Source organism: Pempheris klunzingeri, chromosome 6, assembly GCF_042242105.1.
Source record: "Pempheris klunzingeri isolate RE-2024b chromosome 6, fPemKlu1.hap1, whole genome shotgun sequence".
NCBI lineage: Eukaryota > Metazoa > Chordata > Actinopteri > Acropomatiformes > Pempheridae > Pempheris > Pempheris klunzingeri.
Window position 1 is genome coordinate 24,759,585 of NC_092017.1, and position 17,743 is coordinate 24,777,327.

Genomic DNA, 17,743 nt, shown 5'->3' on the forward strand with positions numbered 1-17,743 from the left:
GACTGGTTCAGGCAGGTTCAGGGGCCTTTTATGTAACTGCAAACGTTTTGAGCTTGAAGCTTGAAGCTAATTGATTAGCATGTGCCATTCACATTCAATAACATGAACCTACATTTCTTTATTCCAGTTTTTATTTCAGTCATTGTTATGGCACTTGAAAGGTCAATAAGACGCCTCTTGTACAGTGAAATGCTGCTCTTCTTTATTCTTCTAGAATTTATTCTGTATTGTTGGAAATATTCACTGCAATGTTTAATCAAATCAAACGTCTAAATTTAATATCAGAAAAATAGGCTTTGTGTGTGGTGTTTCTACTCAGTACTGTTGTATTTTTTCAGTCAGCTACACTGTGCTATCAGTTAAAATCAATAAAAATAGATTCAGGATTGGGTTTCAAAATGATGGTTGAAGCTCACCTTACTGCATCTAAATGTTGTTTGACACCATTTAGTTTTAGCAGTATTGCCCTGCTCATGTAAACCGGATTAGCAGTGTCCCTTTGTCCTAGGAAAGAAAATCTAGGACAAACAGTGACGGGCGGTCTGTCCTTGTGTGTTCTAAACTCTTGTCTTGGGTTCGTGGGATAAACTTTAACCTTACATTCTGTGATACGATTAAGGTCTCAGTTTCATGTGTTTGTGGTTTCGAGGATTTTATTAAATCTGTATTAACTTCAAACAGCACATTCAGTGTAGTGGCAGACTGTCTTTTCGAGCATGTATCTGCATTCATGCAATAAAAAAGATTAAAAAGAATATTAGCCATTCAAATGTGGCATGTTAGAATCACATTACTTAGTTGAATCTGCTGGGATATTGTTATGTAATGACTTTTCCTCCTGGCAATGTGCTACTGTGTATACATGATGATGTAAAAGGGTATGTGAGCGTGTTGGCCATGTTAGCGCACTAGTAATGGGGGCACCTGTTGTACTGGCTCTCTTCATGTGTGTATCATGTATCATAATATTTCATCTCAGTCGGTATCATACGTCAGTGTGTGTTTGTGTGTTTCAGATCATATGTCTTGACAGCAATGTATTACACCTCATCCTTGCCTTGTGTTCTCATGGTTACACAACTGTCTTCACCTGGTTATTGTAAGCATGTTAGATTATAACACACCTGGAGGAGCTTCCCCCTTTTAGATTAAATCCCTTGATTTTTCTTTATGTATTTACCACCTAGTAAAATCTATATAAACTCAGTGAATTGACTGTGGAAAGATTGACTCTTCAAATCTAAAGGTTTAAAGTGCCTGTAAAAGATGATCAAAGTCCTCGATGTCTGACTTTGTATTTATTTTGTGTTTCTTTTCAGAGCTGAGGATGATGGCTGAGGGGCGTTTTGCCAGTCTGCCCAGGTCCCTCCATGCACACCACACCCTGGGAGGAGGCACTGCACACCCTGGAGTCCCCTCCACCTCCCTCGGTGTCCCCAGCAGCGGCACCTGCTCTTCCAGGAGGCTCCAGGCTTCCCTCACCTCCTCCATGGACCTCCTCAGCTCCAGATCTGGGTGAGTAGGGTGACCAACAGTGGCTCACAACACAAAAAACTGGTCTTGAAACAATCCTGACAGAATTCTGTTAAAGACGCCTGTCCAGTGTATGGCAGGATCTTTTTCTGTAAGGCAAACAGGTTTTAAGTAATTAAAGTAAATAATGTAGATTAATAAGCAAATGATCACAAAATAGTTTGGTTCCCATGAATAAGAAAAGTCAGAAATAACCATCTAATTCCTCTTTATTCATTGGTGCTGCTTCTACAATAAGTGGATCAATTATTACAGCTACATTTTGTGTGGACAAACTTGTTTCAAAGCCGCAAACTTCATTATTTAAACTCCGAAGGGGCTCTCAAACTTTGCAAAAACACCAAATATAGTCAGTGTAATTAGAGGAAAATGTCTCTTAAGATGAAACACGAGACATCAAATGCTTCAATTTGAGCAGCATGCAGATATTTGACTGAGAACAGTAAGCAGCATCAAAAAGCTTCAGTAAAGTGTTGGAACAAGTCGATACAGAGTTTAAATATGATGCTGTCAAAGTGTGGAAAGGAAAGTTTTCCTTTGACGGTACTTATGTGGAAGCATAAGGGAAAACAAAATGGTTTAAGAAGTTTTAAGAGGATAAATTCCCATCTGGAAGGGGATTTTTTTTCGCCCTAAACCTTTTGTGAAGGTTTAATGAAGGTTTTAATTTAGTTGAGCTTATTTAAATACTTGAGTCTGATTTTTCTCTCCACCTCCTCCTTCTCTTTTCCCTCTCTCAGTCTCCCTCCAGGGAATGGCAACAGCATGTCAGAGCTGCCCGCTGCTGCCTACCAGCCAATCTCCATTCACGGTACTCTGCCTCGACGCAAGAGAGGAGCGCCCATTGTCACCCATGGAAACTACACCTGGGACCACAGAGCCAATCACACTCAGCACACACTTTGTGGGAACACGTCACTGGCTCCCGGACACATCCATCAACCCATGACCTCTCCGCTGGTCCAAAATATAATTGATGACTTTCATGGTTACAGGTAAACACATGCACACAAATATGCCAATGTAAGGTCATCCAAGCTGTCATTTCATTATAACCAATACATGGCTCTAAAGATTAAGAAAACTGCATGGTCATTTATAATTTGGTCTGTGATCTCGTCCTTAACATTCATGGCAGAGATAACATTTATATGACAGAGCAGATACCTTATCTTTGTTGCTTACCGTTATTTATCGACTGTGAGGAAGAAAAAAGTGCGGCATGGTTAAAGGGGCACTACCGAAAAATGTTCCTCTGCTTCAATAGACTTGAAAAGTGGCTCTGAAATATTTTGTAGCGTGCTTCTGTGTGGAGGTCAGTTTGGCTATACAGCGGTCAGTATGGTTTCCAATAGTGACCCAGAGCCACCATCTCTATCAATAAAGGCAAAAGGCAGAATTCAGCTCTGAAAAAAAATTGGAAATGTCCAGAGAAACTTCTCAAACCTGCAGCACGGCCCACTTCTCCACTGCTGATCTATATGATCAGGAGGTAGTTGGTTTGAGCCTTTTTGCCGACAGGTTTTTGTTGTGACTCTGGAAGACCTTTTGGACCCCATGGACCTGCTATGAATCCATGCATCGTTCTTCTGCGAAGGAGCAAGCTACAAACTTTTCAGGCCCATAAGCAGTATTTCTTTAAAGGGATACCTTATTAACCTGAGCATTAATTTAGCACTTTTAATGACCTGACTCTTGCCATGCTCTGGAAAAACTCAAAGTTTTCCTCTTCAGAGCAAGAACCCAGAAAGAGATTTTGTAGTTTGGGGAAAGGTGAGTCTGTAAAGAGCCCTGAGGGGGTGTAGCAGTTAGCCCAACTTCAGAGGGAACACACGTATACATACACACACACCTCATCCCTCATCATGTCGTCCCATCTCTCTATCTCTAGTGTAGAGTTACAACAGACTGAATCTGATGTAGCCATCGTGTGTGCGTGTCTCTGTGGGTGCGTGCGTGTAGCCCCCAGCAGTTGGGTTACCTTTGTAGGTCAGGGTGTGGCAGGACAGATCACAGATTACTGGGAGCTCTTTGTCTACTCTCTCTGTCTTTCTGCCTCCACGCTGGATACATTTCATACACTGCTGACATACAGAAGGACAATTTGTCCAGGTCAAATTCAGCCCGTGCAGGTGGCTAAATAATGAATCGGATTATACTCTCATTCAGTTTTTGCTCATTTTTAATCATGTTATTGCTATTTTATGGGTATTGTTCTAGTGCTATTTTGAATCTCAACAAAAAAGATGAGAGACAAATGTGTTGCTAACCCATGATTTCTGTTCCCATTGATGCGTGAGCTTAGTAAGTTTGAAATCACATCAAAATGCATCACCAGGAAAATGGCTATCTTTCTGTAGCTGGGTAGTTTTTTGCAGGTAGGTGTGTTCTTCAGAATCAGCAAATGGCCTTGCTTGGCCTTAGCTGTCTGAAGATCAAAGAGCAGCACTTGGTAATAATCAAATTAACCAACTAATGGCCTCACAACCTCAAAGGACACTTTATATGTGAGTGACGGCACGCATGAGAGATATCTTACACATAAATCTCTGTTTGATTTACTCATTTCACTCACTGACGTTCAGATTTTTAACCTTAAGTGAAAGGTTTTGAGTCCAGTGTTCATTAACTTTTTGTAATTTCACAAGATATATCGTCATTTGCATAAAAATATTGGCACTAAATCCTGGATAGTAGCATCTGCTCGTCTCAGAGAATGTTTCCACATAGCTCTAAGTCAGGATGATTTTAAAAAAGCACACAGTCGGTCTTGACTTTCCATTGCTCATGCTGTCAGCTGACCTATGACCCCTGACCTTATGTTGCACTAGCTTCCAATTGGTCAGTTTGTGTTTCTAATGACCTTTGTGGGCAGCTTGGCAGACCACCAGGAAAGGAGGAGGAGGAAGGAGAGGGAGAGAGCAGAAGGAGTGGAGCAAAGAGAGGGACGAGAGGGGGTGGAGAAGAGAGAGACAGTGACAGACTGTTGACACATGAAACTTTTCCTTTCATCACCATAAATAAGTTGAACTGAAACCCCTTCTGAATTCTGAAATGTTTGGATTAACTTCTTCCTTTATTTTAGATAACATTAGATTATTTTTAAACCTAGGCCCTATTCGAATTGAGTGGTAGATACAAGAGATTTTTGCTGGTAGCCATAAGACCAGGCAACAGTGGCTGTAATGTAATCCTTTAAGGCAACCATGTCCTTCTAAGTATATCAACTGAAAGTGCTTGTTTTTGCCACTGACTCAGACTGTTAAGCGAAGTGTCCGACAATTTTACAAAAAGGATCCTTTTTTGTTCAACTAAGAAGAGCTGTTATATTGCTCTCTTTAAAGCACCAAACTCTATTGACAAAAACAGTAATTTTAGAACACTAGCAGAACACAAGAGTTGCTGCTCTACCGCTTGATCAGTTAGTATGTTTCTACTATTGCATCACTCTGGTGTTTTTAAAGTGTTAGTTAGGATCCAACATAATATTCGTCTAACACTCAATGAAAGAAATAAACAAATCGATTCAGGCAGCAGACCAGCAGCTCCTGCAAGGTAAAATTAATGTCTTTTGCCAGTGGAGTCTGGTGGCATATAAGGGCTCTTTCTGACTAACTCTTTGTACCTATCAGTCACTTCAAACTCAGATTATGCAAAAATAGGGCCCAGTTCTAAAAATACCAAAGTTATCCTTCAAACCAATCACTTGAGTCAATATTTTCAACTATATTCTCTTTAAAATTGCAAAGCATTGCTATATTAATCAACTTAACATGTTCATTCCTGATGATTTATAGCCCTCGTAATACACTTGACAGACTGCGGAAGAAAAACCGCAGGTTGTGACGAGGAGTAGGATTTAATGCTGCACATAAAAAGGAGGATGTGAGATGAAGAGGTATGGGGTCAACAGAGACTCACCTCCAGATAGTCAAAGCAAAATGGAATTTCCATTTAAAGTAAACTGTGAGCACACATTTCAACTTGTGTTTTAATAATACATTTTGAAAATGTCATGGAGATAAGCACTGGTGTGTTTGATGTGTTTGTCTTGCATTGATGGACCAGTAGTGGAAATCGCTTGTTATCGGCAACGCATTTGTCCTCAACTAGAAACCAGGCAACCGAGCACGTCACTTGATGTGCCACACATTTGTTCAGCACACTAATTCTAACAAGGTTTCTTTTTGTAGCTTGTTTACATTTTGAAAGTAACAAAAAATTTACTTAAAGATGCACTAAGAATACTAAATTAACTAGATTTTAGAGTGTGCTGTTGTTGGGTTGAGGAGCTACTCATACCTGAACTGTGTCCCAGTTTCAAATCAAGCTGTTGATAGTATGTACTATATACTAATATAATCATTTTCATAGTATACAGGTTTCCAAGTTAGTGTACTAAACACAAACCTACTTAATCATCTTTTACTGACAGAAGACTTTCGCTGACACGTATGAATCAAACTGTAACTTCAGACAGTCACTGCTAATTAAGCTTCACAAACAGACAGCAAAGTGTTTTTCCTGAGATTTAATACTACTTTATTCTTTGCTAAGGTGTTCCTGGAGCTGTCTCACAATTTGTTTTAATTTATTGCAGCTTGGAGTAGCTCCCCCAGTCAGTTTTTTAATATTTCATACTGTCTTCCTTTGAGTGTTTGTCTTATAACTATTCCATTATGGACACCCTACATTTCCATTTCTATTCCTCATGGACTCTAGAAAGTGGTGAGGCAGCTCTGGGAACAGCTTAAAAAACAGAACAAACATTTCTTGAATTCTTTTTTTGTGGCATCCCAACTGCTGAAAAAATATACTATGGGGATCAGTGTATAGCAAATATAGTATAGTACAGTGTTTGGAAACCGCAAATACTAACTTTGAGTCTGTGGATCTTTATCATGAAAACACACTGACCTCTGTAGGCTGCCTGCAGACCCTGCATGCTGCTCGCAAAGTCTTTCCATTGCTCCCACTGCCTGTCCGTCACTCTATCTCCCTTTCTCCCTCTCTCTTATTCTGTCCCACACACATAAATATGGTGTAGTCCCTTGCTGAAGCCAGTTGTGGTCGTGCTGAGTATTGTGTGGTGAAGCGCAAAGAACAACAGTAGCCAGAAAAAGACTGTGGCGAGTGCTGCCTGCTTCTGCCCTCCCTACTCTTGTTATTTTTTTCCTCTCACTCACTTCCACTCTCTCTTTCTTCATGGCTCCGTCTGTTGTCTGTGTTGCAGGTCAGTTTTGTGGTTGTAGAAGCAGAAAAATCCAGTGTCTGATGCTGTTTCAGCAATATGGGCAGAAAAAGGCGAAGTTAGCTGTGGTCAGCTTGTGTAGTCTGGAATGCATGGCCATCTCACTCTCACCCATACTTTGCTTCAGCTCTTTTTAGTGCTGTAGTCAGGCTTACTAAACATTATCAGGGAAGAATAAAGGCGGGAAAAAACACCCATCACGATGCAGGGTGGAGAGACCATCCTCCACCTGACGACCTCGGCTTAAGACAAGATTTTCTATCAGCTACCGCCCCGTTTGTGAGCCTGACCTTTGACCTCCCTGAAGAAAAAAGGGAATTTCCCTCAGTTTATAGCGCATTCAACTCCAGAAGGCTTTATATGGGTGTTGTCTGGTATATGGTGATCCTCATCACTCCCACCTCAGACTAGAGAGCTCGGACAGGGTTACAAGAAGCAGGTGGTTAGTGTGGTGAAGGTTTGGGGCCAATCAGAGGTCCACTCACCCACAGTCTCCAGCGAAGGAACACATACAACTACAGTGAGTGGTCAGTGTCAAACTGAATGTCTGACTTTGAGACCACAGAAATGTCCTGCGCTCTTCCTCGTTCTCTGCCCCCCTCCATCTCCTTCGTCCTCAGCAGCTAAACTATGAGCACCGGTCACTGATCACCTATCGCTGTAAGACAAACCACCAAACACAAGTAAAAATCAGCACTATTTTCAAATGCACCAATCAATGGCATTTCTTTTCTTTTATCCTCTTTAGCATGTAACATTGAATATGTACATCTGAATGCATTCCCTTGGGACTGGGACATTGAGGATTCAAATTTCCTAATACTTTATAAACTATATTTATATATATAAAGTGATTAATCAAAAACTGGACAAAATATGAATAATCAATATAAAGTGTTGAATAGAGGCTGTTATGATGAGCACTTTAACTTCCAGCTTTCTAAAGAAAGAACTCTCACAGAAGCTAAAATAATAGTAATAGTAAAAAAAAACAACCACTTTTAGCAATCAGCATTTTCTGCAGCGCTCCTGCCACCATCAGACACAACAGCCAACAGCAACTGACATGACCTTAGTTTTGAGGACAACTCGGTGTAGATTTGTGTTGATACACTGTGGGGGGTGTCAGGATATGTTGGATTAGTGATCTGTAGACCTGAAACAGGATCAGTTTCCATACACTGAGCTTTCTTGGGCTCTGCAAAGTGGAATCTGCTGTAGATCCTGAGGGTGATGGAGAGGCCTGTGCACTCCACCTTCCAGGAATAATGACCATACATTGTTGTGAATGGAGGCTTCTGTTCAGTTACATAACTAAATCCCACTCATTATTTGGGGCCATATTAAAACTGAGAGGGCTTAGAGCTAAACATATTTGGTTTGGTAAGTAATGAACTGTGCTAATATTCCCGTGGGAACACCAGTGTTGGCTTAAAGGATTTAAACTACCAACCTTGCTAACGTAGTCTGGGATTTGAGCTAAATACCTCTTTCACTGAGCCCCTGGCTGTAAGCCTCCTGTAGAGACACTCAAGTAGACAGCAGTGGAAGTAACGCTGTATACATGAGTGAGTTATTCTGGAAGGAGCACAATATGCAGTGAAATCAAACAAAATGCCAAAAAAACAATGCCTGAAAATGTTCTCTGTGCATTTTGACCTTTTAAACAACAGTGTCTAAGAAAGAGAGAGAGAGAGAGTCACGGAAACACAGATAGAAAATGGCAAACTGCTGTCTAATGTGGTTGTAAACAGTTTTTGGAGTAATGAAAAAGTCAAAGAAAAATACAAAAAGTGAGAAATGGAAAAAAGAAATATTGTCAGCACTGTTTGCATGTGTGAGCTCTAACCCCTCTGTGAATTTGTCAGTGGACTCAGAAGGGTAGGCGTGTGGCTGCGATGTGTGTTATGGTGGGGGAGGATAGAGAGAGAGAGAGAGAGGGAGAGAGAGAGAGTTAGGGAGGGAGGCCAAGTCAGGCAAGCAGTGAGTGAACATGTTTACCACTGACTGAGAGAAAGAAAGAGTGAGAGACAGACGGCGAAGGGGACAGAGAGAGAGAGACTCAGATTTAAAGCAGTTCAGTCCAAGTGAATCTGGGACAGCACTGCCATTACAGTTAGCTCTAACAGTGCAGCTCTACCTTTTTGGTCTTGCATATGGCTAATATGGACACTTGTTTGGACCACTGACATCCAGTGGGACCTTTTAAAAAAGTGCCACCCCTCCACTGAACTATATCATCTCCTAAAAGAGCTGAGCAGTGTTTGAATCGTCAACATCAGCACCAGTCAGGGACCCACCTGGACTAAACACAACCAGCTCAGCAGTTTATCTGAAATAGGAGCTACGTTCTAGGGAGGAACTGAAGATCAACACCCAGAAGTTTCGGTTCAGCAACAAGATGTGTTCACTAAACCGGACCTTGTCTCTGTCTGTGTTCCCCAGGGAGCCTGCGGCAGGCCTGGACACCACAGTGGACTATGTTAAGGTAGGAGCAACAAATTTACCTCTTTGTCATTTAGAGAATGTAGACAAAACTTATTGCTACTATTGTCACTGCAAATAAGACCTGGATTGAGGTGGTTTTAAATCCTGCCAACACATACAAAAAGCTCTATGTTGCACGGTAGTTGCACACATTTATAGGGTATTCACAGTATCTGTGGGACTGGTTGTACTGCACAAAGATAAAAGACGCACAAACACATACAAATGACCGGTTATGTGCAACAGTGTCATAAGGTTCAATATCGGTGAATATATATATATCTGGTTGGGAGGAGTATCAGTGGTACCTGCAGTACCGGTGCCTGTGATAAAAATAATACTAACAGTTATTGAAAATCTCAATCCTGCTGTAAAAATACTGCAATATATTTTTCTTAAACCTTTGCCAGGCTAAATAAAGTAAAGTCAAAATGTCAGAAACTGGTTTGTATCTGTCACCATCAGGGAGAGTAATTTGACTAAAACTGGATATGAAATGATGTTCAGCTGTATCTGCAGGATTCAATGTAAACATCACTCACAGGAGAAGTGAATCCAATTTCCCCGTGGGCTACGAGGATAACACACCTCTAAATCATATGTCTGCCACCGTGCTTAGGCTGTAAATCATATTCACATACACACCACCTGCGTCTCAGCTTTCCCCAGGCAAAGAGAGGTGATCACTCTGTTATCACATCATCCAGCTGACAAATGATGTCTCTCTCTTTTTGTCTGTGTCTTTCTTATTATTCTCACCCTGTACAGCTTCCTGTTGATCGTGAGGGAAATTCTTATAATCTCAGGCTTTTGAACACATACACACTAAGAGGCTAGGGCCAGGTATCAAATCTAAGTACTTTTTGAATACCGTCCAAAGCGTTTCCACTTAACACTGAGGTCTAAAAGTTGGCACCAAGTGCTTGTTGTCTACGCATTGTTCAGATCAGATCACATCAGATATTTTAAGTCATGATTTTGTTATTTCCTGCTGTATTTGAGTCTAATTGTTGTTCATTTTGTGTTAAAACAACATTATTAAACTGTGACAGCTTATTTGAGATAGTTGAAAATAGTTTTTCTAAATCTAAAATATCCCCAGTCCCCACCCTAGCCCATGGGAGGCCAGGGCCAAGACAAACAACCACTCTAACAGAATCCAGAAAGTTTAGCAAGTGGCAGAAAAACACTTGGAAATCTTGGAAAGAGGATAAAAAAATCAGGGTTTTGTCAGGCAACCACTTTACAGTAGGGTCCACTGGATAATCAGTCGTTTGGTTACACACAGCTGTTCAGACAATAGCTACATTCTGAGGCATACTGCCGTAACTCCTCTGTTGTTCAAGGTGTCGTGTGACTTGAATCAGAGGCAAAGACCAGAAATCAAGAGGCACATTTATACTTAGCAACATAAGTTATTCAACAGTGTGTATTTATGCAGAAACTCACTGGTGCTGGAAGTGAAAATGCTTTAATGATGTACCAGCTGTACTCCTTCGTCCCTTCTAAGGATAAATCAAATGCAAAGAATGTCTTATCGTAGCAGGTAAAGCACTGTTTGCTCAAACAGTTTGTACAGCCAATAGACCAGTGGACATACTTTACATTTCCCTTTTTAATTTTTGGAGTTTTGAAGTCTCAAAGGCTTAAAAACTATTCATTGACCTCTTTATAACAAAGTAAAGCTAAATTATTTTGACCTGTGATTCAAAGCTCCCTTTTGGGTTATTCAGGGTTAATCAGACAAGACAACAACATAATGCAGAAGTGAGTTGAGCAGTTTAATCCAAATTTCATCTCTGTAACTCCTCTTTTTCTCCATCCTGCCAAACATCCATCCATCACTCCTTTTCTACACCTATTAGCTCATATGTTTGGATGCTGACACCTCAGTCTGAAAAGCAAACTCAGACCTTCCCACGAGAACAGGTCGCACATGTGGGAGCTAACCACACACACACACACACACACACACTCTCTCAAACCTGCACACACACATACACAAACAGCACTTGTGTGTATTTCTTTGGTCAAATTAGGGTTGTTTTCAAGGGTCAACAGGGTGTGTGTGCAGACCGCAAATGGAGCTACTGTATCCCACATATTATATAATATGTGTGAAGGTGTAGCTGTCAGCTCTGGCACTCCAGGTGTGTTTGCACTTCCACTGTGGATGAAAACACACACATATGTCCGTGCAGCAGGACGGTACAGGTGGTCCGTATCATATCCTGTGGTAGGGTCAAAAGTGCAGTAACAGTGCGGTGAGCCTTGTATTGTTTAGTGAGATTGGGCCATTGATTATGTACAGTGCAAGTGTGTAGGATGGATGTATGCAGGGAAGGAAGTGTCTGTGGAGAACAATCATATAAAGATATCCCTCTCTTGTCTGACTGCATGCCAGTGTCTCTCCTCGTGGACAGTCTCATTTACACAGCTGTTTGATGTCTAAATTCTGCTTATTGTTCGGTTAGCTGTTTCCGTCACCGAAAGGAAGTAGAAACAACAGATCAGATGGGGTCAAATTCACAATGAAGAGCCTCTTTGGGGTGATTGATGGTGGGTTAAATATAAAAGCTTTGCTGTTTTGCACATAAAATGCAGAACAATTAGCAAACACACTGAAATGCCAGCAGATATTAGTATAAATGTACTCCTCAGGGTCACACATGTACAGTAAGGTGTTCTAAAGGTGGAGGCATGTACTGTTAGCTCCTCTCATTATCACACTGACAGGCAAGAGAACATGCAGGCTCATGAAACTAAACTTGGTATAATGCTGGGGAAATCTGTCCAGATTAAAAAACAGGCAGTCAAGTCCATGAAGGGAATTAGGAACCAGGATTGGTCCAAAGTTCTCACAGGGTATGACAAGAAAAATGTTACAGAGAAGGAGTTGTTGCATGTTGTTTGAGTAATTTGAGCAAAAAGTCTTCATTGTGAGTCTTTAAGGCCCTGAAAACCCATTTTGTGAATCAGCTTCTTACTGTGAGTGAAGAGAACCTGCATGAACACAAACAGCTCTGCAGAAGTTTTGTTTAATTTCACATTTCACATCTTCAACAGCAGGTGCTGCTTGACTCTCAGCTTCTTCCTCCCCTATATGATTCTTCTGCACCGTATTCTGGTTCATATCAGTAATCGTTTTCTTACGGCAGGCATACAGAAAATGTGGAAGTACAATCTGTAGTTTGAACATCAGCCCTCGAGCTGTGGGTGCAGGTAACATGGAAGAAAGTTAGACATTCTTCATTCTTGCTACCCACATTGTAATGATACAAAGTCAATTGAAAATCAACAAAAGTATCATTTAAAATTTGCTTTAAAGTTTGCTTGTGTTTCCTGCACTGTCAATCAAACTTGATAAAACCACACACAGATCAGCTGAATTTTTGAGTGTTAAACTCTTAATGAATAATACCTAAGAATGTTTTATATGAGTGGAAACATGTGGAAAAATGGGCCAAATAGATAGATCCAGCAGTCAACAACTGAAGAAAGAAAGAAAGAAAGACCTTCTGTGTTTGAGGCAGCCTTCTCTAAAAGGCTCTCCCTCTTTTGCTCTTTCTCTTTCATTCCAGCTCTGTCTTTGACTTCAAAACATCAAGCTGCTCTACCCTCATGTGAGAGCTTTAAGAAACAATAATGCTCTGTGTGTGTGTGCGTCTCAGGTTGCAATAGCTTTCAACTCTCAGAGTGGACAACACGTAACAGCAGTATACACACATACATGTTCATAATTTAGTGATCAAACCGTGTTTACTTATTCCATTACTCCATGAATTCATCTCTTTAAGGATACATCCTGTGTTAAGTCCTAGAAGAGTGCTTAAAGGTAAAGATGCACTCTTGTACACTCTAGTGGTCAAATGCAGGTAATACAACACGATACAGACGGCTCATCACTGTATATGGATCGGTGGTCAGTCAGCCCATTAGAAGTCCAAACAGAGTGACATTCGTCGGGATCATCATACCAGTCTGTCAGCAAGCCAACACGAGTTCAGATCTAAACCAGGCAAACTGCCAACCAGCTGGTCACACTGCTAGCCAACTATTCAGCTCTACCAGCCAGACAGACACATTTCAGTCTGCTAGTCAATAAGCTGGACAGCCAATCAATCATTCAGTTTGTCAGCATATAAGCCTTTCGCTGTCGGAAAGGAATAATGATAATTCACTGTGAGGTCTTCAGTGGCAACTTGAGTTTTATACTCCTGATTTCAGTATAGGTAATAAAAGACTTCCCAACTTTTTTGAAAATCAACAGTCTACCACTTTTAGAACAGACAAAATAGTAACTCTGGTTAATGAGCGATGTTTAGATCTGGGTTGGTGACAAACCTAAACAAAGTGTATTCTCCCAATAAGCTTTATGTTGTTTCCAAGGCTTGGTTTTTGTACAACAGAATCATTTTTCAAGGTACAGAGAGTGGGTTGAACTAGTTTGGTTTTAAAACCAAACACTCAGAAAAGGATCATGTTTAGTATCTGAGTTGATTTACTGAATATACACACACTGACAAATACTGTATGAGGAAAAAGTTAATCCCCCCTGTGACGAAAAATAGAATAATTGTGACATTTTCCTATTTTCTGTATATTAGAAATACTTGTTTAGAAACCATTTTCACAGTCACCTCCAGTTCCCCATAGTAGCTAACTTTGAGTCAGAAAACACTGAACTTTCTCTCTTGATCCACATGAAAGGCATTGCACCCACCGACAGCACACATTTTTATTGACGCTGTGAGGGCTCACACAGTGGAGGCATCACGTTGCACCAATCAATATGACTGTCACCAACACCACAGTCCATTACTGATCGATGACCCATCACAAGCACAAACACATCCAGACTCACCCAGGGTGCGAACAGCAGTGACATTTATTCTCTGGCATTAGAGCGTGATGAAAGCTGCCTGACTGGTACAGAAGGACACCTGTGCTGATACGGTGGCTCATATCATATTATTGATCGACCATAAAATCCCATTCCTGTCAACTGAACTCCCAGCCAGTGTCAGGAAATCAGATGTATTTAAAGGGTTATTTACTTGACTTTGATAGTATGGCATGAAAACTGGTCAGCCAGTCCCTCACTTCTGTCCACACTGGAATATCCCTGCAACTATTGAACGGATGGCCGTTAGATTTGATACAGATATCAATGGTCCCCAGAGGATGAACCCTAATGACTTCGATCGTCCCTCTCTTTTCCTTTAGTGTCACCAACAATGCAGTCTTTCAACTTTAGTGTAAATATGTTCATTAAATTCTGTAGTTTTGTTTATAGAGCGAAAACATCAAACTTAAAATTACTATAATCTATATTTTCATTGATAATGCATCAAATGACGAAAGAGTTTGCTCGAACCAGCAGAGATTTATCACCTGAGTCTGCTAACTCCCCTCTACTTTCTGGAGCTTTATCACCTCAGTCTCAGCTCATTGTTTAGCTGTCAGTTTGCAACGTTACTGCTTTAGATCAGTCTAACTGCTCTCATAGTGTAACTTTTGGCTTCAGAAGCCAGCAGTTTTCAGCGAAGGAGTTCTTAGAAATCACATTGTACAATACCTGCTCAGCACCAAACTACAAACAGACACAATTAGAGATTATCTGGTGAACTTAGTGGAGCATTTAGTAGCTAAAGAGCCAGAAATGTCCTGTAAAGTTCGGTACAGAAACTAAAGCCAAAACTAAGCCAAAAGTGGATTAAACATCGGACATATATATTCACCTGGCTCTGTGACTGCTGGATGTGAAAATACACAACTGTTTGCCAACAAGTTAAACATATCAACTTAAAATCTAATAGTATGTCAGTGTTGTTTGCACAGGTTGTTTCCACTGACTCTAAGTAGCCAGAAAATTCAGTCATTGCAGGTCTAAATACTTCATAAGCTCAAACTCTGCTCACCAACTACAGACCCTCCCGTTTTGTTTCATAAGTTGGTGAAGTTGCTGAAGCGGCTCTGCTCTCCGTCGTCTATATCATCGAACCAACAAACAGATAGAAATAGAAAACATAGAACCTCAGCACGCTGATTTCTGTCCCTCGTTGTTTTTCCAGAGCATTCCTGGAGAGTCGGATGTGTGTATTTTAAGGTGGACATTTAGCCTAGCTGGTGATTTGGGGCTGCTGTGGTTGGCAGTAGTGTGTGTGTGTGTGTGTGTGTTGCTGTGTGGTGCCCCAGGGAATGTTCTACATGCATTTCCTTCGTGGATACTCAAGAGAGTTCATGCTGTAATTAGTGGCTTGATTTCCTGCGGCAGAATATTCCTTTAACTGGTTGGTGCTGGTGTGTCACCCTCAACGTGCGTTTGTCTTTGTTGATGTATGTGGCCGTTCATGTGTATACGTAATCGTGCTTATACTCTATACCCATGCTTGATTTAGTCCTTTTCTGTGTTGTGCACACAGCTATATGTTCTATACAGTTTATGCTCTCTCTGTTGTGTCCATGTGTACTGGATGTGAGTGTGTGTATGGGTCTGTAATGCATCTCTGTGTGTGAATTGGTGGGAAAGCTGTGGCACTTAACTCTTGCGTGGGTGTAATTACTCAGCAGTCATTAGGTAACACAAATGGCCAGCTATTTATCAGCGTCACCCTGCAGGACACACACACACACACACACACAGAGCCCTAGTTGACTCTTTCCTCTTGTCTAGACACTCATGCAGCCGTATAGTAGATTCATTTCAGTACACAAGAGGGACAGAACCGACAGCCACTTTCCATTACATGTTTTACATGGTTGTTGTGAGTGTCTGGTAGCTATTTCCTCTGAAAAAAACAACCTTGCCAGCACAGCAAGTGATGTCTTTTCTGTTTTTAGTTTGTTTGTAATGAATAGAAGAAGAACGAGGTATTTTGCAGTGAAAGAACCATGGCTGAACAGTCAAAGGAAGGACCAGATGTTTAAACACTATCAACATGAGGTCCAAAGAGATATTGGTGTTGAATCTGCTGTGTGATTGACTGGTGATCTCTGGTGCAGTACAGACAGTCTACACTGATGAGTGCTCAGACACAAAGACACGGATTCAATGGGAAAAAAGTCAAGGCGGAAAATGAATAGGCCTTTATATATATATATATATCAGATATGAATAGAAGCTGCTTTTCTTAGTTTTCTGTGATTAATAAATTAAATGTCTTTGGTTTTTGGACCAATTTGAATATATCAACGAGTGCATTGGGAACTGATGATAGGCACTTTTAACTTTAAATGTTATTTTATAGACTAAATGATTAATACATGAATCAGCAAAATAACAGATTAATGAATAATGAAAGTAATCATTAGATTCATCCCTAGATTCAAATTATCTTGGGGGAAGCAAAAGTAACAGAGATTGATATTTAGTGGAGGTGAGACATTATACACGTTAGATGCAAACTATGTACTGACATCTATGTGCCTTTGAATATATTCTTCCATCCATCATCCATGTGTTTTCAGCCAGAGCAAGAGAGAGGCGATGCCTCTGGGCCACTCCCAGTTGGTCCACACAGTATTGGCTTCCACCAGATCACATGGGTCTTTCTGTCACACATATATGGAGCTTGGGGTGGGGCAAAAGGGGGAAAAAAGTGTGAGAAAGGATCTCCAGAGCTGAGTGAGCAGTGGAGGGTTCACTCTGCAGGGGACTGTGGAGGAGGGAGTCACAGAGATGAGTGATAGCTACCTGATGGGGATGTTGGGACCTGAGGCTGACAGTTCTAGTTTATTCATATCACATCTGTCAACACTGGAAACTGTTTAGTCCACTTTAGTTTTTGTAACTCTGAAGGAAGTATTTCTAGGAAGCATCAAAGTGGATTAATTAATGGACTTTTTAGTTGGTAAAGTCATTCAAGTTATGCTCTGGCTGTGCAGCGAAGGTGACTAGAGCTGGTGTTTACAGCTGAAGTAAGCTGGCTGCAGGCAGCGGTTGGTTACCCTGTTAATCGTGGTACTCAAGAGCAGTTAACAAAAATGTCGGAGCGATGCAACCTCAAGACCCTGACAGCAGCCCTGTGTTGCTTCTACCACAAGAACTCTGTCATCACTGCAAAGGTGAGAGAAAGGGGAGAGAGTGTGTTAGTGTGTGTGCTGATGCTACTGACAGTCCATGCTGTGTATCACTGTGTTCGTGTTCGCACTTGTGTGTGAAATCCTATTTGGCAAGTGTGGTTGCAAGTGCACATGTGCAAGTTTTTTTTTTTGTGCTCTCTTGTATGCTGCAGGCTTTATGCTGTGTGTTGTCATGCCTCTCTCTCTGCCTTGCCCTATTTTAGTCTGTGTGTGGGTGTATTAATAACATAACGTTTTGGAGCTGTTGTAGTTGTTTAAAAGAGACCACAGGAAACCGGGCACTCCACAATGAGACATTAGAGAAAGGCATTATTAAAAAGACATAACCCCACATTGCATGGTAGAAAACAGTGCATAATAACACCTCCAGTCTGCGCAAAATCTAAT

At 41.0% G+C, this 17,743-nt stretch overlaps 1 protein-coding gene across 1 annotated transcript in view; it reads left to right on the forward strand.

The window, feature by feature from the left end:
* The window catches only part of bcar3 (BCAR3 adaptor protein, NSP family member), a 55,382-nt gene that overhangs the window by 17,302 nt on the left and 20,337 nt on the right, over positions 1-17,743 (forward strand). Inside the window, exons 2-4 of the mRNA XM_070832146.1 lie at positions 1,320-1,515; positions 2,274-2,528; positions 9,230-9,272. Of these exons, the coding sequence (XP_070688247.1) occupies positions 1,328-1,515; positions 2,274-2,528; positions 9,230-9,272 (486 nt within the window). The 5' untranslated portion in view covers positions 1,320-1,327. The remainder of the gene's footprint in view (positions 1-1,319; positions 1,516-2,273; positions 2,529-9,229; positions 9,273-17,743) is intronic.